The sequence below is a fragment of the Conger conger genome, chromosome 14 (genome assembly GCF_963514075.1).
Source record: "Conger conger chromosome 14, fConCon1.1, whole genome shotgun sequence".
NCBI classification, from domain to species: Eukaryota; Metazoa; Chordata; class Actinopteri; order Anguilliformes; family Congridae; genus Conger; species Conger conger.
The window spans coordinates 3,018,242-3,045,364 of NC_083773.1; the positions used below are offsets into that span (position 1 = coordinate 3,018,242).

Below are 27,123 nucleotides of genomic sequence, written 5' to 3' on the forward strand. Positions count from 1 at the left end.
AATGTAATGTAATATGTGAAAGTGGATACGCTCATTTGGTTGTTTCTCTCACTCTCCACAGACTCAAGACGCCAGAGAAAAACATCACTTTTCATTCTCTTTATTCTTCCTCAGTGGAAATGTTTCGTAGGGTCAGTATCTCCATTAATCACATTACTGGACATGATGCACCGAGGTTTACTACAACTGTTTACAGGAATACAGTGAAAAATACGCACGCTTTCACAACAGAGACATGGAGCAAGCCCATTGCTCTCACACCTGTCAATGGAATTTTTTTCCCATTTCAAATATTTGTCTTTCCATTTTTATTTTTAGTCTCATTTTCCTTTTTTTTTATTTATTCACTTATTTTACAATCCACATCTGGCCCTTTCCCCACAAATAACATGGAAGCCAGGACAAGTTTTTAATTCAGGAACTGTTTTTTTTTTTTTTTTTTTCTCATTTACAAACACCACATGTATAGAAACTCCACAGAGAGCAATATGTTTCTGGATACAAAGTTACTCGTCAACAGTCGAAACGAGCCACATACACAATGCTTGTTTGAGTAGTTTTATACACAAAAAGAGTGCCAGTGTGTGTGTGGGGGGGGGGGGACATGCATGTGTGGGTGTGTTGGGAGGGGAGGGGGGGGCACATTTTGGCCCTCATATCATCTTTCAGGTCTCTGCCCTGTACGGAAGGTACAGTCAGCAAAATATTGCTATTTACAGTGAGATTCTACATCGCTCACTCATGCACCTGTTATGAAATAAAGGAATGGGGGGGAAATGATGTGAAACCATCTCTGTGGGGCTGCCTGGAACGTCACCTCTGATCTGCACAGCCACCCCTGTTTCTGTACAGCACAGTCACCCCTGTTTCTGTAAGCACAGTCAGCCCTGTTTCTGTACAACACAGTCACCCCTGTCTCTGTACAGCACAGTCACCCCTGTCCCTGTACAACACAGTCACCCCTGTCTCTGTACAGCACAGTCACCCCTGTTTCTATGCTGCGGTCACCCCTGTTTCTGTGCTGCACAGTCACCCCTGTTTGTGTGTGTTTCTGTACTGCACAGTCACACTGGTTCCCACACTGCGCAGAAAGAAACTGTGCCATGAACACTCTTAGACTGGAAGAGAGTGCTGTGTTTGCTGTTTGAGTCCCACCCTGCGCTCCCCACTGATCTGACTATGTTGGCTGTACGGCACAGCTCTCTCTCTCTCTCTTGTTGAGTGGTGTTAATAAGCGATAACTGACGAGGTCTCTAAGAACAACATGAGCTGAGCTGCAGTGTGACACTGCTCAGTATTCTCACACGAATACGGTTAACAGTACGGCCAGGATCGGCTGTTTCCTGGCTCCTGCTATCTCTCCCCCTGTATCTGCTCCTTCCCTCTCGGTGGGTTTTGGTGAAGGCAGGGGAGGCAGTCCTCTGCTCACACCGCACAGCACAAACGATAACACTGCGGGTACAACTCGACTGCGAAGCACAGACAGACTGTACTGCACAGTACTACGAACACAGTGTGGCAACACAGTCATATTGCAGAGCGTAAACACACTGAACCCGGCGTAGCTGTGCTGTGTCAACAAAGCACTACCGCACAGAACATGCACACTGCACTAGCACAGCTGTACTGCACAGCATAAACACACTTTGCTAGCAGGGCTGAACTGAACAGCAGAAAAACACAGTACAAGCACAGCCATATTGCACAGAACAAACACCCCTTCACGGGACCACACTGGAGAAAATTAACAACTGCCTGAGCAGCAGATCAACAATATGAGGGGCGGAGACTCTGAGACTCATGCTATAGGATGAGAGAGAGAAGGGGGCGGAGACTCTGCGACTCATGCTATAGGATGAGAGAGAGAAGGGGGCGGAGACTCTGCGACTCATGCTATAGGATGAGAGAGAGAAGGGGGCGGAGACTCTGTGACTCATGCTATAGGATGAGAGAGAGAAGGGGGCGGAGACTCTGAGACTCATGCTATAGGATGAGAGAGAGAAGGGGGTGGAGACTCTGCGACTCATGCAATAGGATGAGAGAGAGAAGGGGGCAGAGACTCTGCGACTCAGGCTATAGGATGAGAGAGAGAAGGGGGCGGAGACTCTGAGATTCATGATATAGGATGAGAGAGAGAAGGGGGCGGAGACTCTGCGACTCATGCTATAGGATGAGAGAGAGAAGGGGGCGGAGACTCTGAGACTCATGCTATAGGATGAGAGAGAAGGGGGTGGAGACTCTGAGACTCATGCTATAGGATGAGAGAGAGAAGGGGGCGGAGACTCTGAGACTCATGCTATAGGATGAGAGAGAGAAGGGGGTGGAGACCCAGCAGCTCATGCTAAAGGCTGATTGGCTGAAATGAGGATGTACAGAGCAAAGCCTTTGGCAACAAATCCCCCAGTGTAGAGGGTGGTGCTTCAACATGCCGCTACCATAAAAAAATCTAAGTCAGTAATTCAATTCCATACATACAAGTAGCTAAATACAAACAAGTTTATATCCACTTTTTTTAAATTCTCAGTAACACAATTTATTTGTATTCTTAAACATATCATTGATAATGGTAATAAATATTAACAGTTTTTCTGTTTCAAAATGAATCATTGCATAGAACATCTGAAATGAAAACGCTTTCCACTGCCCAGCTTGGTTATTTCATAATTTGTTGTTTTTAGATTTGGGAAGCACACACAAGAGGACGTACAACTACAGGGACATGCGTGTGTGTGTGTGTGTGTGTGTGTGTGTGTGTGTGTGTATGTGTGTGTGTGTGTGTGTGCGTGCTTGCGTCTTTCCATGCACGTGTGTGTGTGTGTGTATGCACACAGACTTGGGTTTTGGGTTTTGCACAACACTGCAAAAAAACAGGAGGTGGAACCTGACCCCAACATTTCCATGATCTCCATGACAACCACCCAGTCGATTGGCCTGCGGACTCTGGCTGAGGTGTGGTCTGGACGGGTCACTGAAAACAGTGGCACAACATTGGCAGCACATTCTCCAGAGAGGCTGTGATAATGTTGTGCGTGGGTTCAGCGAGGGCGTGGTACCGCGCCTGTGTGCTGACGACACGCATGCAGGCTGCTGTAGGTCATGGGTGCGTTCAGCGCAGAGACTTCCTGTTCCTGTTTTAGTGCAGTGCTCCCCCTAGTGGAAAGGTATGTAAAATAGTGACAGAGGCCACACAGCCTCAGTATTACAAACAACACAGTATTGTGCTCTTCACCATCGGACACCGATCGCCTTAAATTATAATAAAAAACAATTACAAGAACGATGATATTGATAATAAATAAAATAATTGTGATGATTGAAAATGAAAATATAAATAATGTCCAAAAAAAATCAAATAAATCAAACAGGAATTCCCCGAAATATAAATAAAATTAAATCAGTCTGTATTCTAATTAATCTTAGATCCATACGGTAGTATACAGTTGTGCAAAGAAAGTAGGTCGGGGGAATATGGATTATAAAAATATATGAGGTATACAATACTAGTAAAAAAAAAAAAAAAAAAAGAATGATTAAGGCTGCTTCTTTCCTCAGTGAAAGAATATCAGGCAAATGATAAGAAACTCATAATGAGAGACGTACAGAAATAAATGCGGAGACCTAGTACCCCTGGTTTCAGCATGGCTTTGAGATGGCTAAACATGAAGCCTGACCACTGTCCCTCCCGCCTCCAGTCCCATGGCCAGGTCTGATGTCATTTCCTGTTTTTGTGTGTAATGTTCATGTGATTTCCCATTGGGAGATGAGAAGCGTTGGGTACTGATGTAGTTCCTGCACTCTCCTCTCTGGAATGTACACAGAAAACAGTCACCCAGCAAAGAGTAAGGATTTCTTTTGTTTTCTTTACAATTATCTTTTTTTATTTTTTTATTTTTTATTATTATTTGCTTCTTTTGTTTTTTCCCGAAGTGCTTTCACAACAGGATACGTCTTTTAGTACTAGAAAAACCTGGGAACTGCTTTGAATTTTAGGCTTTAATATCTGGAAAGAGGGGAGATTGCATTTCATTTTTGGTGTAACCGCGGGAGAGATGGCGGTTCTTTTGGGGTTAAATCTGGAGAGAGGGGGAATGTGTGTGGCCAGTCGAGCAGGCACGTTTGGAGTCAGGGATCCAGAGTGGCGGTCGTGCACTCCGCAGAGAACACACGCTCCACACAACCTGTCCTCCATGGACCTCCAACGCAGTCCTCCAGTGAGCCCTTCCTTCCCCACAATGCCTCAGTCAGATGTAGAGTTTCCTTGGCAACAGGCTTACGTTTGAAAGGACAGATCCGAGATCAGCAGGATCACATGCACACCTGTGTGACAGAACAGATCCGTGAGGGAACACACCTGCAGAAAAACACACCTCTTAACTATCCCTGCAGTAAAGCACACCTGTTAGATAATACATACCTGAAACAAATCTATCAGCCATTGAGGGACACAAAACATAATTGGACAATTAGCTGCTCAGCTGTTTCCTTGCCAACTGTGTGTTCTTGCATCATAATTTCATGCACAAGAAAGCCAACAAAACAACTAGGTGATGTTTTGATTCTTGGTGTGGAATTTGCATTTGGAGTCTGTTGTTGTTGTCTCTCAACATGGGGGCCAAAGACATGTCAATGCAGGGTATGCAGGCCATCATGGGGTGGAAGTAACTTTTTAAAGGCATACTATGCAGGATTTTCACCTTGAAAATATTATAAAACAAACATCCTCAGTCATTACTATGATACACTGACAACCTGTGTCTGTGTTCGCTTCTGCTTCTCTGCTTGTATTTGTTATTCTAAAAAAAACCCTAGGGCTGCTTCTGGGCGTGGCCCTTGTTTATTTCTGTGCTGTATCTGAAAAGCGTGTGTCCAACACACTGACCTCATGCACTCTATGATCCAATAAAAGGAGGAGGACAAGAGGAGACGTGTATGGATTGGCTACTACAGTGATGAGAGATTAGCCTTGGTGGCTAACCATTAATCAAGAAGCTGGCCAGCTTTTGGTAACATTAATTAGCTGCCGCATTATAAACTAACTAAATTCAGGTTTATACATAAGCTGGCTGGCCATGATAGCACTGTCCCACTGACTGTACAGTACTACTGCTCATATTTCCAGGAGATTCTACCGGCTTATTTCCTCTCCTGGGCAGGGAGCTCATGCCTAAATCCAAAAGACTCCCGGACTTTCAAAAGACTTGAGACGTCTGATAAAAAGAAAAGCGAATGTGCGATGTGTTTCCGAGTATGCGTACTTATGTTATAGAACCGTGCTCCTTCCTGGCAGGCGAGAGAGTGAAATCCACAGCTGCTAGCGTTGGTTAGCTGTAGGCTAGCTACTAACTATAACTAATTACAAACACGAGTAACCTCAGTTAAAAGGATAGCTAAATGGCTTGATTGCGGTTTTCTTACTCATCACTGCACAGAGTGCTCTGCAACAGAGCGAGCCAAAACATGAGCCAGAATGATCTTGGTGGTGTAGGAGGGGTTGAGAATGGGTGATAGACGCTTTTTGTGCATAAGCAACAGGAGCAAAGCAAGGAAGAAATAAATTCTGCATAGCATGCCTTTAACATCGTGGGGAGTCCAATTCCATTTTATCCCCTAAAATGGAGGGACTATGTATGAAAATAAAAATATATATAATAATTCATACACAGAAAACATGATATGGATGTACATTCCCTGAAATGAAAGCTAACATCTGCATTGTAATTTCACATTGTTACATTTCAAATATAATGTGCTAGAGTACAGAGTCAAAACAACCAAAAGAAAAATAGTGTCACTGTCCAAATACAAATACTCCAATACCACACACACACACACACATTAATCAGCATTCAGATGTTTCTGGCAATAATTTAGCAGTGTGACCAAAAACAGGCTACAGTATTTTACCTTGTAAGCCACCTTCAGCTGTTAAATAGTGGTGTAAACCACAACAGCTTTGCTCATGGCTAAGCCACTGAGCCGGAATGTGTGAACCCAAAGCAAGAGCAAACGCATCACTGCATGTGAACACTAGAGGGCAGCAGAGAAGAATGAATACTGGGAACAGCAGATTTCTGTTACATAATCACAACACTTGTCAAATGGAAATTCTGGAGCAAATTCCAAATGCTGAATGGTGAATGGTTGTCATAGCAACCTGGGTATTTTCTTTAACAGCAATCCCCCCCCCCCTCCTTTTCACAAACTATGTCTGTGTGTGTGTGTGTGTGCGTGCACATGAGCGAGTGCATGTATCTCTGAACATTTGTGTCTGGTACATGTCTGTGCAAATATGATGCGAAGGTACTGCACAGTGTTTAAGTGTGTATGCATGTATGTGAGTGCAATGTGTGTGTGTGTGTGTGTGTATTCATATTCACTGATCTACAGAAGCCATACCCCACCATGGTACAACCCTGATTTAGATTTAATTTAATCCCTGCTGCCAGAGACCCCTGAATCTATATCAGAGACCCCTGAATCTATATCCCTTATGAGGGTCCGGGCTGGGGTTTATATGCAGTGAAGAGCATTCAGTTGTGCAACGTCTATAGTACATGCAGTACACACACACACACACACACACACACAAAAGGTGAGACACACACACATACACACATACACACACAGAAAAGAGTTCAGGGATGTGGATTTATACACAGTAAAGAGAATGCAATGTGTGTGTGACATACATACAGTAAATAATGCAGATGTGTTGTAATGTTATACACAGTGAAAAGCATACACTCACCATGCACTTTATTAGGTATTTATTAGACTTATTTTTTATACTTCTACTGCTGTAGCCTATCCACTTAGAGTTATGATGCATTGTGTGTTTAGAGATGCTCTTCTGCATACCGCTGTTGTAATGTGTGGTTATGTGCGTTACTGTCACCTTCCTGTCAGCTTCGACCAGTCTGGCCATTCTCCTCTGACGTCTCTCACTAACAAGGCGTTTCTAGAGACTAGTGTGCGTGAAAACCCCGGGAGATCAGCAGTTTCTGAGATACTCAAACCACCCTGTCCGCCACCAACAATCATTCCTAGTCACTTAGATTACATTTTATCCCCATTCTGATGGTTGATGTGAACATTAACTGAAGCTCCTGACCCGTATCTACATGATCGTATGCATTGCATTGCCACCGCACAAAATTTGCTGATTAGATAATCGCATGAATAAGTGGGTGTAACAAAGTAAAAATGTTCCTAATAAAGCGCTCGGTCAGAGCATGTGGCATGTGCCTCTCCTATAGGCTCCCTTCGTTGACAGACTCCGGAGCTGCACGGAAAGGAGCACTTGTCGCACGTCTCCTTGTTTCTCCTGTTACACCGGGGCTCTTACGTGTTCGAGGGCACGGCGCCTAGGGCCTGTAACACAATCGTGTGGCTTTCACACGCAGTAAAGAGCGTCCAGGCATGTGGATTTACACGCAGCGGAGAGTCTTTAAACGCTAAGGGGAAGGGGCCATCAATCAACAGTCCTGGCGGGCTGCAGTGGCTGCAAGTTTTTTTTTCTTTCTTCCCCCCCCTTTAAATCAGCAGCCAATTCAAGCCTTGCAAACAAGGCACATGGGACCGCGGCCAATCACCGGCCTAAATGAATCACATACCGTAAGTGCTGAAACATACTGAATGACCGAGAGCGGGCGTTCCTGGACCGGAGTCGAGAACGGGGCGGAGGTGTACGATGCCGAACCGAAACCGGGCCAAGCTCCCCGGGTCCTCAGTTCTGCAGGTGTACACTGTATACAGGTGTGAGGGTATTTTAGGGTATTAACGCCAGCACTTCCTCCTGTTCCATTTACAGGAGAATAAACTCTGCCTGACCCAATTAGCCCCGGAGTGAAAGGCTATTTTGGCTTGCCAGCAGTCACGTGACATGAGGTTTAACCTCTAGCCTTTGACCTTTTCCAGCAAAGCAGTGATGGATTCTGGGAGGCAGGGAGGGGGCACAGGGACACACAGCACAGTGGATGCACAGCACAGTGGACGCACAGTGTATGCAGCACAGAGACACACAGCACAGTGGACACACAGCACAGTGGATGTACAGCGCAGTGGATGCACAGCGTACGCACTAAAACCTGCACTGACACAATGGGGACAGCTTCAGTTAAACTTTTGTTTTTAACACTTAGTCTGTGAATCTGAATGATTATGCGGTATATTCAGGATGCTCACGTACAGTACGCTCCATAATGTTTTGGACAAGGTCATAGTCTTTCTTGATTTGGCTCTGTACTCCACAATTTTAGAGATGGAATCGAACACGGGTAAGCCTGTAACGTGGTGGTTAAGGTACACTATTGGGACCCGCAAGGTTGGCGGTGCAAGCCCCAGTGTAGCCACGATAAGATCGGCACAGCAGTTCGGCCCTTGAGCAAGGCCCTTAACCCCACATTGCTCCAGGGGGGACCTGCTTAGTCTAATCAACTGTAACCAGCTAAACCAACTGTATGTCAGCTAAATAGCAAGTAATGTAATGGAAAAACAATGCTGATTCAGCTCTTCACAAAAGCAGCAATGTGCTACATATTGAACAGCAATATGGGAAATTCAACATCATGAGTTTGCAAACAGTGCATAACCTACAGTGTTTGGCATTTCTAAATGAATTGTAAGTATTAGGCATATTCTGTTATTGGTAGTCAGATGCAGTAATTCAGTCAATAATACAAAAAATATCGCTATTTCCTTACCTTACTTATGTTTTACTTACTGATTTTATTTAGAAAAGGACAATATACAAAACTTTACAAAGATGATGATAGCATTATTGGTATTTTGATTATAGTCATTTTAGTGCTTTGCATGCTTAAGCAAAACACACTTGCAGCCTTCACTGATGATGAACTGCATTCATACCTATTGCTTTTAAATAGCACCTTGGTTTCATTATGCATTTGACTGCTCTATTCAACACCATTGCAGAGCTGCCAGACTTGTTCTCTCTGAGAATGTAACCCTCTGAATGTAAATACTATAAACGGGCTTCAAAAACAATATTTCACAATACAAAAAAGAAAAGAAAAAATTCCTGGGTGTTTGTATATATTCATTAAAACAACAGGGTCTCTGTAAAAAAAAAATATGACGTCTGACATTCGTTGTTACGCAACACTGTTAACACAAAATGAGCTGACAGGAAAATGTGTCAGCATCTGTCCATTTGGGACCCCATTGCCCCCCCCCCCACCCTGGATTTTATATAAATGACCTGCCAGCAGCAATAAGCATTTCAATGACTGACTATTCAAGCAGAACCAGCCTCAACGTGGCCTCACCACCATCCACCCCCACACCCCCTTGCATCAGTGAATTTGCGCTTGAACTTACTGCCTGCTGGAGGAAGCCATGATGCTCTCACACATTTTGGAATCTGTGCTCCTGATTGGCTGGACTGTAGGGAACACGCAATATGATAGGTTAGCGTTCACAGGATGCGGCCCACTCGTGAAAACACGCGCATTGTTCACCGATCGAGTTCTCAGTGCGTGTTTGACAGCAGTTCCAGGCCTCGAGTGCTTTGTCCAATCTTTCGACTCCAAAGGCAGCGTTCTTCTCGGGTTCTTCACAGTGACTATTATAAGCGTCTGCGTCGGCGTTTAACATTTAAACATGATACAGTGGTAGGATGTTACTCCTACGAAGAGCTGTCTATGCTGACAACACAGGCATGCAACTTCTTGATAGAATTACCTAGGGCATATGTAAGAGCACCAAAACATTACATTAATGTCTTAAAACCAAAAAATCAGGTTATAGAATGTTGTGCAGCATTTCTCCAGGGGCCAGTCACCTATCATTGAAATACACTCACCAAGCACTTTATTAGGTATTTATCAGACTTATTTTTTAGACTTGTACTGCTGTAGCCTATCCACTATGAGTTATGATGCATTGTGTGTTTAGAGATGCTCTTCTGCATACCACTGTTGTAATGTGTTCTTATTTGCGTTACTGTCACCTGCCTGTCAGCTTTGATCAGTCTGGCCATTCTCCTCTGACATCTCTCATTAACAAGGCGTTCCTGTCAGCAGGATTTATTTTTGTTTTTTGGCACCATTCTTTGCAAACTCTAGAGACTAGTGTGCGTGAAAATCCCAGGAGATCAGCAGTTTCTGAGATACTCAAACCCTGTCTGGCACCAACAATTATTCCACAGTCACTTAGATGACATTTTTTCCCCATTCTGATGGTTGATGTGAACATTAACTGAAGCTCCTCAACCCGTATCTACATGATTGTATGCATTGCATTGCTGCCACACAATTGGCTGATTAGATAATCGTATGAATAAGTAGGTGTAAGAATAAAGTTCCTAATAAAGTGCTCGGTGAGTGTATGTTGCCCCACTACCAACCTTGCATAGCGAACATTCCCTCCCCCACACCACGCCCACATAACATCTCCTCAGAGGCACTCATAAAGGTTCAAAGCCATTCAAAGCCACCTGTCCGATAGATGGAAGTTTCTAGAAGTAACAGAATGTTCTGCCAATTTATGCAATTCTGACATATTTGCATGCGAAAGGCAGGAACTCAATACTCACTGCTGCTCTTTGACCTCTGCTCTCCCTCTCTCTCTCTGTGGTGGAATGTGTGGTCGGGGGTGGTCTGTGGGGATAACCTGTAGCGGTTTGTGGGGATAAAGGGTTTGGGGTTTGGGTGTATTTGATTTGTTCAGGGTTCTGGGTTCGTAGGTTTTTCCAGTACGAAGCCTCAAGATTGGTCTCTATGTCTACTGTACAGAACCTGAAAGAAAGAAAGGTTCCCATTTAGTATTAGGAAAGCCATCATACCACAGTGTGTCTAACACTCTGAAACCTTCCTTAATGGAAAAGAATACACACACACATACACACACACACATACACACATACACACACACTCACACACACACACACACACACTCACACACTCACACACACTCACATACACACACACACACACACGCGCACACACATACACACATACACTCACATACACACACATACACACAAACACACACACACATACACATACACATACATACACACACACACACATACACACAAACACACACACACTCACACACACATACACACACTCATACACACACACGTAGGCAAACAGAGGAAGGACACTCACCCTCTACCCTGCTGTCTACCAGAAAGAGGTGAACTTTTTGCCCAAAGCTGAGACAGCTGGAGAGAGAAGCGAAGAGAGAAGGATAGGGAGAGAAAGAGGGGGAGGGAAAGAGAGGGAGGGAAAGAAGGGGAGGGAGAGAACGATAAATTATGAGAATCACAATGCATCTCTCTGATGAGTGAAGCATTTCAGCAATCCAATCACAGGCCCCGTGTTTTTCACCTTCAGAGTTTGCTCACTGGGATTAATATAGTTCTTTAAAAGACATTTCGCACAGAGGCGTTACCCTCCGAGTCAAATGTAGCCAGGCTATGCGACAAAATAAGGTATTCAAAGCCAGCCATCGTTTTCCCTGAAAGGAAGAAAAACAAAAACTCAAAGTGGGTTTTGTTCAGGACGTGTCTGGCAGCTCCCGTCAGGTGTACGTCCGGCCAGACGCTGGATTATTCCCCCGGTACGCCCTCACTGCACGTACCGTCTCCCAGCTTCCCCGCCTGCTCGGCCGCGTTCCCAGGTAAGATTTTGGAGAGGACGCTGTCGCCTTCGGCCCCCGGCGGCGGCACTGCAGCGCTGCCTATTCCTCCCGGCCTGGGGACTGCTTTCGACCCTGTGGGGACGGACACTGCACCTGAGGCCTGGATACTGCGACTGGATGTCTGCTTACACATCAGTTTAATCCTTAACATTCATCTATCTATTCAGCGTGGCGTGTAAATGGTTGGCATTTATATAGCGCCTTCAGCCAAAGCGCTTTACAATTGATGCTTCGCATTCACCCATTCATACACACACTCACACATCAACGGCGATTGGCTGCCGTGAAAGGCACCAACCAGCTCGTCAGGAGCATTTGGGGGTGAGGTGTCTTGCTCAGGGACACTCCGACACACCCAGGACGGGATCGAACCGGCAACCCTCTGACGACTGCTCTTACCGCCTGAGCCAATGTCGCCCCAATATGTCCCTTTCAAACAGGTCTGATCCATTCAGCAATCACACATCCCTTTCACAGTTCTGCATCAGCCAATTTCACGAAGTTACATCTATTCAGCATTTGCATGCAACCTAGTTTCACTCATCAGTCCACACATTACCTTGAGCTATATGTGAAAACAAGCTTGCATGTGAAAGTGTCAGACTTGTACACACGTATTGCACACATGCACATACACATTCATGTCCATTCACAATATTTTGGACTGTAGAATTTGCATCTGCAGTGCAGCCAGTGTGTTGGTGTGAGAAGGCCCACTCACCGATCCCCGTCAGGGGAACCTGGGGCGGCTTAGCGGCCTGTGCGAGTCCTGGCTTCATCCCGATCTTAGAGGCATCAGCGGCAGGTTCGGTCTTTGCCTGTGGCGAGATAATTCTGGAAGCTCAGCCTCTTTTTTATATTACATTATTACATTATTGGCATTTGGCAGATGTTATCCAGAGCGACGTACAGTTGATTAGACTAAGCAGGAGGCAATCCTCCCCTGGAGCAATGCAGGGTTAAGGGCCTTGCTCAAGGGCCCAACGGCTGTGCGGATCTTATTGTGGCTACACCGGGATTAGAACCACCGACCTTGCGTGTCCCAGTCATTTACCTTAACCATTACGCTACAGGCCGCCCCTATAAAAAGACTCACTTACCGTATCTTTGATTGAAGCATGCAGAGAGGGGCTGTGTTACTGCCCGTGCTGTGCTGAAGCTGGTTAAATGTACAGTATGCTGAGTGAAGATAACTACAGCAGCATGCCCTCCCGAATTTCATTACAAAGGCAGCTGTGTGAACCTCATTAACCCTTGTGTTGTCTTAAGAGTCAAAAAATGACCCGCCACTATGTTTAACAGCAGAGAAAACCGCCCAAATTATCTTTTTTCAACTTGAAATTTGATGACAAAGTTTGTGACGAGTTACGGGTTGTTTCTTCATGCAAAATAGATTTTGGGTTTAAAATTCAATGAAGCTGCTTTATTTTGGGGGTTTAGTGAAGGCGAGTCATTTTTTCCCCTTAGGACAAGGGGAGTGTACAGAATGTTAAGACTACACAAGGGTTAAATGGGGCATAGTATTGTGCTGAAGCTCATTAAACAGGCCTGTCTGGTTGCACTCACCACTGGGGCGGGCTGAAGGCCAGCTTGTGGGCCTGCCTGTGGCTGTCGAGCCGAGGGCGGGGCCTGGGTTTGTCCAGGCTTAGGCTGCTGCTGCTGCTGCTGCTGCTGTAGCTGCTGCTGCTGTTGTTGTTGTTGCTGCTGCTGCTGCTGCTGCATTGTCCCTGCGGTGGGCGCAGGCTGGGCGGCCGCCGCTAGTTGCTGCCCCTGCGGTTGCCCCTGCTGTTGCTCGGGTTGTTGTCCCTGCTGTTGCCCCGGTGGTTGCTGCTGCTCCTGCTGCTGCTGCTGCTGCTGAGTGCCAGATTGCCTCCCTGCAGCTGGGCCTCCAGACGAGCGCTGCTGCGGTTGTTGTTGCTGCGGTTGTTGCTGCTGCTGCTGCTGCTGCTGCTGCCGGGATGCGTCCTGCCGGCGGCCGGAGGGCGTCTGCTGTTTCTGCGGCCGGTGCGGGTGCCCCGAGGGGTCGCGGGAGTAATCCGAGCTCCCGTGATGGCCCTGCGAGGACGAGCCCCTCTTGTGCATGGTGGACGAGGTGCCCCGGGAGTCCGGGCGGCCGGACGAGTCCTTGGCGTGGCCCCGGGAGGAGCGGGGGGCGCGCGGGTCCTCGGCGGAGTGGCGGGAGGAGGAGTGGCGCCCGCCCGAGCCGGTGCCGCCGCCGCCGCCGCCGCCGCCGTGGTGCCTGTGCTCCCGCGAGGAGGAGTGCCGCGGGGTCCCGTAGTCCTCCTGCGGCCAGAGGTCCTCCTCCGGTGGCTCATCGTAGTCGTGGTAGGTGTGTTTCACGTGGCCTCGCCTTCCAGACGAGGAGTGGCCGCCGCCGCCGCCGCCGCCCCCGTGCCGGGACCTGTCCGAGCGGGCTTCCCGGGGCTTTTCGAACCAGTCTGTCTCCTCCTGTCCCAAATGATATGCTTTGGGAAACCAAAACAGTTTACCGTCAAAATCGCCGTTCTGGAAACCAGGGAGAAAGTCATGCACAGTGACTGAAGCCATGCAGAGAAAAATTAAACGGGCCAAGCTTAATTGCGGGCAGGGCAAGGCCTTTTGGACACAAATGTAAAAACCAAAAAAAAAAAAAATTGAAAAAAAAAGAAAAAAAAGCAGGTCCAAAAAGAAAAAATAATGAAGTAAAAAAATGTTAAAAATGAAAATGTCCACAACAAATACGAATACAAACCACAACATGCGGTAACACTGAAAAATGCAGGCACATGCAGTTCAAACCCCACATCACCCACATTTATTTCATGTCTTTTATCCTTGATGGATGGGATGCAACATTGACATGCAGTTTGTTTTCAGGAAGTGGGGGGCGGGGGTGGTACGTTTAAAGTTCAGGCAGAATTTGGCATTCAGCACCAGTTACCTTCGCTGTCAGACACAGCGCAATGCATATCGTCCACTAGGTAAGGGTCGTCGGGTTTGTAGACGTGACTTCGGGGCACGTCCTTCGTGTGGTGGTCCACGTCAGGCAGGGAATGGCTGGAGCCGTACTGATTGCGGCTGTCATGCGGATCAACCCCCGGGGGAGCCCGCCCGACGCCCATGGGCTTCCCTACAGGGCTGAGGGGGCTCTCCTCCTCCGAGTGCTGGGGCCGCATGGAGGACCTGCCTCTGTGGCTGCCCCTCTGGGCCCGCTCCACCGTATCCCGCTCGTACGACTTGCTCCGGTAGCCCGAGTCCCGGGAAGAGATCTTGTCCATCCCGTAACCGGTCGAGCGGGACCTGCCAGAGCCGTACATGCGGTCCTCCTCCTCCAGGGCCTCCCGGCTAGACGTCCCATAGTACCGCTGCTGGTCGTACACATTCTTCTTCAGCCCGTGCGTGATTTCGTCCCCGAGCTTCTTGGCCCGCGACACCACTGTGCAGCTGCCACCGGACGGCGTGGTGATGGTGTAGGAGGCCAGGTCGGACTCTACGTCCCTGGCCTCCTCAATAGGGGAGAACTTGGAGATCTTCTGCTCCATGCCCTGCTTCCGGTGCTTGCTACGCTTGGACGATGACACCACGGCTGGTGCCAGGCTCTTGGAGGAGTGCTTCTGGACGCCGGTTCCACCCCGCGATGAGGGGTGCTTGCTGTAGTCGTCGTAATAATAAGAGGATCCCCCACCCCGGCCATGTGGATCCGTTCCTTGCTGGTGGTAAGCAGAGGAGGTCTTGCTGCTGCTATATTGGTACTCAGGCTCTTCTCCGTAGGGCATGGTTCGGGTGGGGCCATTCTCACTCCCATAACGACCATTTGGCGGCTGCCCGTGGATGTCTGTCCGACTGTGCATGTCTGGGCCCTGTCCCATGTTCTCCTTAGTCAGCTCACTGATGTCATCAATCATGACATAGTTGCGAGGGATGTTTTGCTCCAGGTTGGAGTAAAGGCCCTCTGAGGTGTAGGCAGAGGTGGGGCTGTCTGCAGAGCGTATCCGGTCTGACAAAGTCTGCTCAGGGGGTCGGTACTGGCCATACATATTAGACATCGTGGTGGAGGTGTAAGGGCTGCTAAAGGTGCCGTCTTGAGCTGAGGTGGTCACCACCACAGTGGGGTTGCTGATGACCTCGTAGTTGGTGGGAATCTTCTGCTCCAGGTCAGCTAAGGAGGTCTGCCGTGGCTTTTGGTGAACTGAGAGGACCTCGGCCTGTGGCTGGAAAGCCAGTCCCTGGCTCGACTGGTAGGGGGTCTGGCTAGGGTATGGAGGGGGGCCCGATGGGGGTTGGAACCCAGGCAGGCTAGGGTGTCCCATGTCAGTCTGATAGGAGAGTTGGCTCTGGGGGAAGCTTTGGGAGGGGTATGTCCCCTGAGGGTGATGGGTTGGGGGAGATGGGTGGGGCTGACAGGTCCCGGGCTGAGGCTGAGCCTGTGAGATAGTGGGGTACTGCGGAGGCTGGAAGCCTATCTGCTGGTAGGCGGGGCTGGGCTGGGCCGGTTGTGGAACTGGCTGGCCCTGTGGGTACTGATAAGACAAGAAAGACGAAGAGAGTGAGTACTGGGCGGAGGCCAGTTGATCGGAGGGGAACTGGCTGAGAGGAGCACCGCTGGGCTTGCCCAGCAGACCATTAGGGTCAAAGGCAGATGCGGGGGCCATGCACACGTTGTTGAGCTCGCTGTCCGATGCATAGTCGCGGCCATCCCCAACGGAGCGCAAGTAAGCCAGCTCCCTCTTCTCTCTCTCCTTCCGCTGGGTGATGCCCAGCTCCAGGTAGCGCAGCTTAGCGTCGATCTCCTTCTCTTCCTCCTCCAGCTCGGCCTGCTGCTTGCGGAGCTTGGTGGACTCCTGCTCCACGGCCTTCAGCTCGCTCAGGAGCCCGGCTTTGGTGATGGCGGTCGATGACCTGGGGACCCGCTGGCCCAGGGAGGAGGCCGAGGCATACATCTGGGGCAGGGCGGGGGTGACGATGGGGAGCGGGGCCTCCTCTGGAGGCGGGCTGGGCAGGGTCCGTTTCACCTTCCGCATCAATGAATTCTGCTGTTGCTGCAGTGCCATCAGCTGAGGAACACAAACACATCAGTATGCAAGCCCACCCTCATGTGCTGTATACAACTATGACTTCACTCCTTCACTGAAAGTAATACAATATACTGGACATACATATCCATTTAATTAGCTATTCTTGACTGATGCTGATTTTGCGCCAAAACTAATGAGCTGTTTACCTTAGTTTACAGATCAACCTCAGGGTTAAATATCTGAGCACTATTGTATCCAATAAGGGAAAGTTCATAGTGTTTCACATAAAGAGAGGTGAGAACAAAATCATGCAATTTGCTCAATACATCAAAGAGAGCAGGTCACAAAATATAGAACGTATAATTCTGAAAGCTTGCCTGTTCTAATGCTTGTTAATAATGATGTTAATACACGCTATTTAAAATATAAGACTGCTCGTATAATATGTTTCATCATTCCAAAAAAGAAAGGACTCAAATACCTCAAATCAATCAATGTTGATGTCGCTTTAAATTACATTTCTGAATTAGTCAACTAATCTCCTTCAGTTGCCATTTACCATCTCAAGCCTTTCACGTTACTTCGCCAACAATCACATATGATCAGTTCATTAAAATGTGTCATGGGTGAACTGTTACACACCTGGCTGTTCTGGAGAACCTGCTGTTGGTACAAGGAGAACCTGGCCCGTGACGAGTCATCTGAGGTGGGGCTCAGCGGTTTCGGGTCAGACATGGACCGCTGCACAGTCTTGATCGGGCGGGGCAGCGTTTGGTGACGTTGCGGCGCCTCAGCCGTGAAGTGCTTCTGCGGGGTGACGTGCGCCTTATTGAGCCTCTCGCTGGAGGAGAACGAGGTCTCCAGCATTCGATGGGGGGACAACGGGGAGACGGGAGAGTACAGGACCTGGGGTGATTTAGGAGGCTGGCGGGCCATGTTTGAAAGGGAGTCACCGTGCATCTGAGTCTGGTAGCCAATTTCCAGTGGGTCGGGTTTCCTCCTCTCAAACTTGGCCATGCCCTGCTGCCGTGGGCTGTGAGGGTCCGACCCTCCGGAGCCCACCATCTGCATGCTGGTGGAGTACGGACTGATGGTGGTGGGCACACTCAGTTGGGGAGCGACCACTCCGTGGGACTGGGGCTCAGGCTCCGTCTGGCAACCCAGGCTCTCTCCTTTCTGCGTCCTCTCCGGGGCCGAAATGTAGTGCAGCACCTCAACCTTGGACTCGGACGTGGTGATGTGGATTGCCGGGGACACCCTTCCCAGCTGTTCAGGCTCGGTCTGGCAGGAGGAGTCGGTGGTCGTCTGGATGGCGATGCTGGAGGAGGTGACCTTGGGCGCCTCCGCCTTGGTCTCGGCGCTCGCCTCGGAGTGTTTAGAGAAGCGGGACCGGCGCCGACGGACCGGCTGCTCCCACTCGGCCTGGTCTTCGTCGTCCGTCTGGACACTGCAATCGGCGATACGCCTGGTTCTCCTCCGCCGGGATAGCATGAACCGCTCCTCCCCATCCTCATCGTCGGTCTGGACACTGCTATCCGCAATCCTTTTCACAGTAGGAAGGCCATCCTCCCCCTCTGCCCTTGCCCCATCCCGCAGACGGGGCATGGAGTTGCGCTTCTTCATCGCCCGCGTCTCCAACGAGTCCTCGCTGCTCCTAAGAGATATCTCGGAAGCAGAGTTGGGCAAAGTCCGCGCGGTCACCACTCCCTGGACTACGTGCCCCTCCATGTAAGGTTGCCAGAACTGTCCATTCTGGCTCATGGGCCTTTGAAGGTCGGGTGGCAAGTCCTGCTGAATTACTCTGCCACTCTGGTCACAGATGATAGAGAATCCCTGAGGAGCAGTTCCCCCGACCACTGCGATGCCCTGTATGGCACCCTGTGCAGACGTGGCCGCAGCCACAGCCGCAGACGCGGCGGCCGCTTCAGCCACTGCGGCCGCGGCGGCTGCTTCGGCCGCGGCCGTTTTCTGCCTCTTCTGCTCCTCCAGCTGCTGCTGCAGTTGCTGCTGCAACGACTGGATCTGGTCCAGCTGCGCCTTCTGCTGCGCCAACTGCTCCCTCTGCATGACCAGCTGCGTCTCCCTCTCAACCTGCTGCTGCTGCAGGACCTGCTGCTTGATGGTCTGCAGCTCCTGTATCTCCCGCTGCACCAGCATTTGCTCCTTCTCCCGGTGCCGCTGCAGCTCTACGCGGTCCCTCTCGAGCTCCTCGTGCAGGCGCAGCTGACGCAGCTTCTCCAGTTCCACGCGCTCCCGCTCCAGCTGCAGGAGCTGCTCCTGCTGCTGCCGGAACCTCTCCTCTTCCTTCTCCTTCTCAGATTTCACGCCGCTGGCAGTGGCGGTGGTGCTGGCGGCAGAGGTCGGCAGAGGTCCTGGCGCTGGCTGCGCCTGTGATTGAGTTTGGGGCTGCGCTGGAGTCTGTGCCTGTTGGAGACTTTGCGGCTGGCTCTGGGGCTGCATTTCAGCTTGCGGCTGAGACTGCATTTGAATCTGGCTCTGGGGCTGTATTTGAGGCTGCATTTGGGGATGGACTTGTGTCTGCAGTTGAGGCGGCGGCATCTGGGTTTGCAGTTGAGGAGCGACCTGAGGTTGAATTTGAGTTTGGGTATGGGGCTGCTGCGCTGGTACTGTTTGCATTGGGAGATGTTGTTGGTTTGCAGGTGTTCCAACAGACGGTGAGACGGGCATTGTTGTTGTATGGATACCAGCAGTTGGTACAGCGACTCCTAAGTGGCCAGTAGCCCCTGTTGGAATAGTTGTAGCTGTGTGTGAACTGATGGGGGCTGCTGTGGGGGCCGCTGAAGGCTTCCCAAGGTATACAGGAGTATCCTGCACTGTGGTGATAGCTGCTGCACTTGTAGGCGCAGAAATATGGGCTGTGGAGAATTGGTTAGGAGGAAGGTAACGGAGAGGTCCTTGTGGGGACAGAGGCATCCTTGGAGTTACAATAGGCAACCTGGTGAGGCTAGCCAAGGGTACGGCAGTCATACTACCTGTGGGATAAGGTCTGTAAACTCCCCTGAGCATGGGCCGTAGGACAGAGGCAGGCTGTGTGGTGATTGGCAGGGTGGAGGCAATTGGGGTGTTGATAGTTGAGTAGATCATTCCGTCAGCCGCTCTCACGGCAGTGGGGTAGAGCGCTCGGAGGCTCGCTTGTCTAGCATTGAGCAGGTTAGCATAAGCTTGCATATGTGCGGGCTGCCTCACGTCAGGGCCCATCATTAGGTTGGCCCTCATTGACGCCAAGCTGTGCTGCAAGTTCAGCCGACTAGCTGGACTGGCACCCCTTCCAGCGCCATACTGCAGGAGGTCAGGGGGACTGCTGTACCGTCCCCCAAATTGGTCCATTGAGTTGAGAGCTGCACACATTCGACTGATTTCTCTGGCAGTGGTGGCACTGTATTGGGCTAAGTTGGCCTCCTGGAAGCTGGACAGGTCGCGGGAGTAGCCCAGGTCTGTGTTGATGTTTGACATGGAGCCGTACCGTCGCAGAGGCATCGGCTGCGCCATGACGTCCCCCTGGTGGCGGAGATCTGTGTACGACCCATACTGCATCCCCATACCCAGGTATCCCCCCTCGCAGGCTTGCTTTATGGTGCTCAGGTCCATCGCAAGGTCCCCGGACTCACTCTGCAGCCCAGCCTCGGCCAGATTAGTGTCCGACATGGACGGCTGCAATCTTCCCAAGATGGGCGAGGAGTACGCCTTACACTCTTCTGTCCCTCCTTGGGTGGCGACCGTCTGCTCCTGATACCCAAAGCTGTCACGGCTGGGCTCGTTTGTCCGGCTGCCGGTAAACTGAGCCGCTGAAGGTAGGTGGGCAGTTTGAGATTGTTCGGTTGTCGGATTCTTCTCTAGCGCTGCGGTTTTCTGCGCGAAGGGCCCTGTGCAGGTGCCGGCGAAGGGAAGCTTGTAGACCACGTCACAGCACGCCACCTGGTTCTCAGCCTTGATCTGGCCAGTCAGGTCCAGGACCTCCTGGGGAGGAGGAGGAGGCGGCTCAGGCTTAACCAGCTGGGTTACCGTGGACCCCTTCTGGCCGCTGGCGTCTAGCTGGACCACCATGACGTGGGGTTTGCCTGTGGACAGGTTCATTACTGTGGGTTTGTTCTTCAGCTCAAGGGGAGCTCCTCCGTAGATATCATGGGGAAGGGCAGGAGAGGTTCCGGCTTGAGGAGGGAGAGGAGAGGTCCTGGGAATTGCGCTGACATTGACCACCGCTTGGGCGCCACTTGTTTGACTCACAAGCAAGTCTTTCTTCATAAGCAACGGTTGGACTTGGTTTGCTAAGTTGTACCTGGCGAAAGATGTCTGTTGATGCTGCTGAAGTTGCTCTTCCAGTTGCTGCTGCTGTTGCTGAAGCTTCTGCTGTTGCTTTTGCAGCTGTTGCTGCTGAATACCCAAATCTTCCAGGCAGGCGTCTATCTTTGGAAGGAATGGATCGTGTGATGGTATCGGCCGGGTCTGAGTCAGGCACACTGCCGAGCCAACCCCCTGACCCAGGTCCACTCGATTCTGCATTGGATCTCCATAGACCACTGGCTGCTTTGGCTGCGATATAAACATGGATGCTGCCACTGTAACACTCACTGTTGTTGCCGTTGAAGAGGCTGTGTGTAACTGCTCTTGTGCGTTCAGGTTCATGATGAGGGGGTTAACTGCCGTGTGGCGGCTTGGACTTGACTCTGCTCCTAATGAGTATCTACGAGTCTCTGATGCCAAAGATGTCAGGTCCATGCCCTGTTCTGTCATTATGATAGGGGCTGGTTTCATAGGGGTCCTCAGGTCAACTACGTTACCACTAGGCATCATTTGGCCTTGTTCCACCACCCTGGAGGTGCCTGGAACAGTGGAGATCCTGCAGAGGGAAATGTTCTCCATGGACATGGAACCCCGGCTGTAGGAGCTAGTGGAGCTGGTGCTAGCCTGAGCCTTGTGCATGCTATGGACTGACTGATGTTGTGGAGAACTTGGGGAACTTGCTGCAGGCACATGAGTCTGAAACACTGGCTGATGGGTCAGCTTTGTTGGGGAGGTTATTGGGGAAGTGGCAGAATTTACAGTCACAGGTTTGCTGGGGCTAGTGGGCTCAGACCCTAATGTTATCACCATGAAGGGGGCGTCCTGTGAGGACTGTTGCCTGGAGAGACGTGGTGAAACAGTTCTATGTGGTGTCTGGGTCCCATGACCCAATACTGGGGAGGCAGCACCTGAACCAGCTGAGGGTGCTCTTTGTGTTGAGGGCTCAGTGGCACCTATTCTGGATGGAGAGTGAGTAGGGCTCTGCGTGGGAGAGGTGGAGGGAGAGAGAGGGGGACTTGAACCTTTGAAGTAAGAAAAAACTCTGGAGGTAAGGGTTCCACTGCTGGGGTCTGGGGATGTAGCCTGCGTGCTGTGTGTTGTTTGGGCAGCAGTCCTCCTTCCTGGTTGTTCTCGTTGACTATAAGCCTGTGTCATCTCCGCTATCCTGCTCGAAGCGTTGGGACCTCCAGCTACAGATCCTATTTGGCGGTCATTTGGGTTTGCGGTTTGACTGACTGTGGCCTGGCTCACAGCTCCGGTTTTATGAGCCTGAGCTGCAATCCGGTCCTTCTGTCCATCTTTCGTGTAATGCTGAGTTACTCGCACATCTGGCACCCCTCTACCCGCGCCCTCTTGTCCAGAGAAGGAAACCGGGGCTGCAAGTTGTGTGGGGCTGGTGCCAGGTGTGAGGAGGGCATTGTTCTGCTCCAGCAGCTTAGCAAATCCAGTGTCCAAGAGCTGCTTATCCGGGTAGGCTGCCTCCACCTCACTGCTTGGCTTCCGTCTAGGGTCCTGGGCAGAAGCCTGCTGCATTTTAGCGGGAGTGCTATTTCTATACCCCGGTTGACCCGCCTGTTGATGCTGCGGACCTCGAACGTCTCCTGGCTTTGTGCTCCCCTGCCTCACCTGCCCTTGCTGCTTCTGCAGCATCTCTGCTTTCTTCATCATCTCTTCATAGACCTCCTCAGCACTCTTCAGTGGCTTGTCGATGGAGGATGGCGAGGTGGCGGTCGGCTTCTCGGTCGGGGAGTACAGAGACATGAAGGTGGGCAGGTTGTACTCGCTGCCGGACTTGTACAACTTCGAGGCCATCATTTCAAACCCCTCCGCCTCGGAGTCAATGGAGGGAGAGTACTCCGAGCAGGAGGAACGGTGGAGCTCCTCCATTTCAGCCGCCTGCCTGAGCTCTTCTGTCGGGGACGCATCCTCGATGGGGGAAAGATTGCTGGGAGGAGTCTTGGACCTCTCCCTTCGTCTCTGCGCCCTCAGCTCCTCCTTGTCCCTCTTGGTTTTCCGGGCAGTGCTTCGTATCCTTTGCTGCTCCACCTCCCTCATCTTCTCCTGTTCGCGTAGTAGCTCCTCCTCCTCCCTCAGCTCATCTTCTTCAGACGAGTCCTCGATGGTGGGCAGGAGTGGCCCGTGGGAGCGGTGTCGGGCCTTCCTCTGCTGCTTGGCCTCCTCCAGCCTCTGCCGGCGGCTGGGGCTGCTGTCGCTGTCCTCCTCCATGGAGGACACGGACGTCGGGGAGGTGCCGGATGTGTAGCTCGGCGTTGTTGCTGGAAGGGTGGATGAGTACTCCCCCCTCGACCGCTCTTCGGGGGAGCCGGTCAGACTCTCCATCTCGAGCTCCGGCTCCCTGTCCAGGGCGAGGTCATTTTCGGCGCTCAGCTCTATGTCACGGTTGTAGCTGTTGGAGTTGTTCAGCTCGATGGTCTTGAAGCGGCGCAAGCCCCCCGCCATCAGGCTGTCCTGCCCGTTGTCGGCGGACCCTTTACCGTCCTCCTCGTAGCTGTTGGAGTGCTGGGTGAGGCGGCGCTTCTCCTTCCCGGCGTCGGTGCCGTGCTTGTGGCTCTTCTTCGGCTTGGCGTAGCCGTACCCCTCGTCCTCCTCCTCCACCTCGTCCTCGTCGGCGCTCATCTCCATGATCTGCCGGCGCATGAACTCCTCGTCCGTCGTCTCCCGCTGGCCCTTCCGCTGCCGGGAGGGGAGCGGGGAGAGGCCGCTTTCGCTGCTGTCCTCCACGTAGTCGTGCCGCAGCCGGCAGCTGAGGTCGTCCGAGGACTCGGCCGAGCTGATCCGCCGGCCCTCCTCCTCCGCCGCCTCCTCCTCCTGGCCGATGGTGAGCGAGCGGGGCCGCTGCTTCCGGTCGTCCGCGTCTCGGACGTCCCCGCCGCCGGGCTGCTGCTGCTGCTTCCCCCGGCCTCGGTCCTGCTCAGCCGTGGCCTTGGCCTCCAGCAGCGGCCGCATGGAGCTCTCCAGCTTGGTGATCTCCGAGGGGCTGGGGGGGCTGTGCTCGCTGAGGCCCCTCTCGCTCAGCTTCACCCCCTCCTCCTGGATCAGCCCCGTGATCTCGCTGTGGGAGCTGGAGATCCCGTCCGATGAGTAGCCCGTGTCGCTCAGGCTCTGGGGGCTCCGCGTGATGTCCTGCGGCGCGGGTTTACCGCCCTCCTGTGGACGGGAGGAGATAATACAGCTTACATTTTGGTTTTGTTGCAGGACTGCCAAACCTCATGTATTTCCGTCACCTATTTCCCATGACCATTCTTAACATGTCAATTTCACCATTTTAGCACTATCGTACCTTACTATGGAGGGATCACTGAATTTCTTGAAAACAATACTGGACAATCATTCAAAATAATAGAAATATATGTTAAAATAATTCGGTGCCCATTATGGAGCTGGATATGTTAAATTCCCACAATAAAACAACATTTCACCAAACAAAATAACACATCGTAAAGCACAATATAATTTCACAAAACAAAATAACAAATCTGAAATTGATATATAATCTCTCCAAAACAAAATTACAACACAGAAAACAGGGCAACATTTCACATAACAAACCCAAAAACACAACTCACAAAACACATTAACAGCTACAAAAAAGACAGCAATTCATGAAACACACACACACACAGACAGTATATCATAACACCATTTGTCAAAACAAATTAGCAAATGTAAGAACACAACAAGAATAGAAACAATTCTTCATTTCATAAAAATGGAAAAGGGTAAGTACCAGCCATCTTGTCCTCGATTAGATGGAACTGTTGTCTATCTGTGTGACCGGATGTACTGGAATAATATCCACTGAACTCCATGATATGATCAGTGGTATGACAGCATTAATAACTGCATGCTGAGATGTCTCAAAACAAATGTCTCTCTGTCACTGTTTATTATTAGCTAAAATATTGCAAATACATATAGCCATATAGTCATTCCTCTCACATGACTAAATGAAGACATGTTTTTATTTACTGTGTAGCTATGTATTAGCTACTGAGATAGCTATCTTTGTTGCAAGCTCTCTCGCTAGCTAGTGTTCCATTTTTGTCATAAGCTAGCTAGCAAGAGAGAGAGAGAGAGAGAGCTAGAAAGAGCATATTATATATATATTTACTCCTGTGATGCCAGTGGAATGGTTGTTTTGTAGGGGTGGTTGAGGGAATTAGCTTAACATGCATTAGGCCTGGTTTCATCTGCTTAATGCTGAGATACAATCAAAGAGAGTATCATAGTATCATACAGTTGAATGGATACTGTACCATGCTTTAGATTTCTGTACCAATCACACCGCTTGGCAACCATTCTGTCCAATTAGGAACAACATGGTCTGTACCCTTTTTTTGTAAAATGTTGGTTTGTTTTTGTTCTTGTCGTGCATTTATTCATTTGTTTAGACAAATATTGTTTCCTTTTTACTTTTTGTTGTTGTGCTCTCTAAGTTGTGAGTGTGTTTCATGTGTTGTTTTCCTAACTGTTAAAGTGTTTTGTGACATGTTGTGTCTTTAGGTTTGTTGCCACATCTTTGTTTTCTTTTCTTTTCTGTGTTGTAATTGTGTTTTGTGAAATTATATTTCAGTTTCAGGTTTGTTATTCTGTTTTGTGAAACCAACTGTACCTTCCGATACCCTGGGCAATGCAATTACCACTTGCATATTGCCCTATGGAGCTAAAAATTATATAAATTTTTTATTATGATGTAGATTCAAAATGTGTAAAAATGCAGGATGGTGATGATGATGATGTCAATGAAGAATATGAATAAAAATATACATAATTAATGATGAGGAGATGCTGAGAAGAAGAGGTAATTAATAAAAATAACGATGATGATGACGATGATGATGATGATCATGGTGGTAAGAAAGATGTTTATAGACAATGGTGGTGAATATGATGATGACGATGGTGACACGGATAATGAAATTCCTGTATGAGATGAGGTAAATGAAAACGATGACAAAAATAAAGTTAGTGAAGATCCTGGGGTGGATGGAAAAGATACAAGAAAGTATAAAATTAAAGATGATGGTGATGAAGACAAGGAAGATAATAACGAGGGGGGGTATGATGATGAAGGTAATGGTAATGATTGCTGCTGATGACAGCTATGATGAAATGAAGAAAAAGATTTGAAAGTGATGACAGTGACGAGGATGATTCTCATGAAATTGATGATGATGAGGATGATGATGATCACGATGATGATGAAGATGATGATGATGATGATAAGACGAGGATGAGGACAAGCGCAGTGAGAAGGCACTCACATCGCTGCGTCTAATCTTCGGAGACCCCCCTTCCCTCTTGATGTCTTTCGCCGGGGCGATCTGATCCGCCTCGCCCTTCTTCGGAGGGGTGGGTTTGCCCTCCGGCTCTTTCTCCACAACCTTGGGCGTGGGCTCCGGGGGGGGTTTGGCTGTGACCGGCGGCTGCCTGGGCGCGGTCGCCTGCTGCCTGGGCGTGGCCTTCGCCGGGGCGTGCTTCCCGCCCGGGGCCTCCCTCGACACCGCGGGCACTGCCTGGACTGGGGGCCCAGGCTGCTTCGCCAGGGGAGAGGGCCCACTTACTTGGCCGGCGACCGGTCTCTGTTGCTGCGGCTGGCCTGATGGCACCGGCTGCTGATTGGGCCCTTTCTGCACCAGTGGCTGCTGCTGATTGGCTGGAGGTTGGTGCTGGGGAGAGGCCATTGGAGGGTGCTTCGGAGATGGCTGAGGGGTCGGTGCATCGGCCAGGCTTCCGGACATCAACCTCTGCGTCTGACAGTTTAAGCAAAGCCACTCTCTCTTCTGCAAAACAAACAGGAAAACAGAAACCCATATACATCATGTAAACTCCTGCCGATAAAGATAAAGAAATGTGTCTCCTATTTATTGTGATTTATTGTTCCCCGTTGTCCACGTAACGGCAATATTAATAGCGAAAAATAATATTTCACACTGTAACCAGTGAGTGCATTGGATGCCCTGGATATTTAAGTTTTTACCCTTTTGTGTGACCTCTCCTGTCTCATGTCTCCAGCGCCCCTCTGATCCCATTGAGAGGTCATTCATGTGGGGGTTTACTGTCCCTGATCCCTGATACAAAATCTGTCTGTTTTCATCATTCATCAAAGACTAACACAACATTTTTACTCAGTTCACAC

General features: G+C 50.0%; 1 protein-coding gene across 1 annotated transcript in view; it reads right to left on the minus strand.

Moving 5' to 3' along the window:
• Nucleotides 1–3,101: 3,101 nt before the first annotated feature.
• Nucleotides 3,102–27,123, minus strand: part of LOC133110064 (protein bassoon-like) — a 74,033-nt gene continuing 50,011 nt past the window's right edge. Inside the window, exons 5-17 of the mRNA XM_061219932.1 lie at nt 26,249–26,767; nt 20,469–24,131; nt 19,290–20,402; nt 17,304–19,199; nt 14,588–16,700; nt 13,399–14,132; nt 13,234–13,335; nt 12,389–12,485; nt 11,608–11,739; nt 11,133–11,188; nt 10,556–10,757; nt 9,340–9,403; nt 3,102–4,317 (exon numbers count right to left, since the gene is read on the minus strand). Coding sequence (XP_061075916.1) covers nt 11,148–11,188; nt 11,608–11,739; nt 12,389–12,485; nt 13,234–13,335; nt 13,399–14,132; nt 14,588–16,700; nt 17,304–19,199; nt 19,290–20,402; nt 20,469–24,131; nt 26,249–26,767 — 10,410 coding nt within the window. The 3' untranslated portion in view covers nt 3,102–4,317; nt 9,340–9,403; nt 10,556–10,757; nt 11,133–11,147. The remainder of the gene's footprint in view (nt 4,318–9,339; nt 9,404–10,555; nt 10,758–11,132; nt 11,189–11,607; nt 11,740–12,388; nt 12,486–13,233; nt 13,336–13,398; nt 14,133–14,587; nt 16,701–17,303; nt 19,200–19,289; nt 20,403–20,468; nt 24,132–26,248; nt 26,768–27,123) is intronic.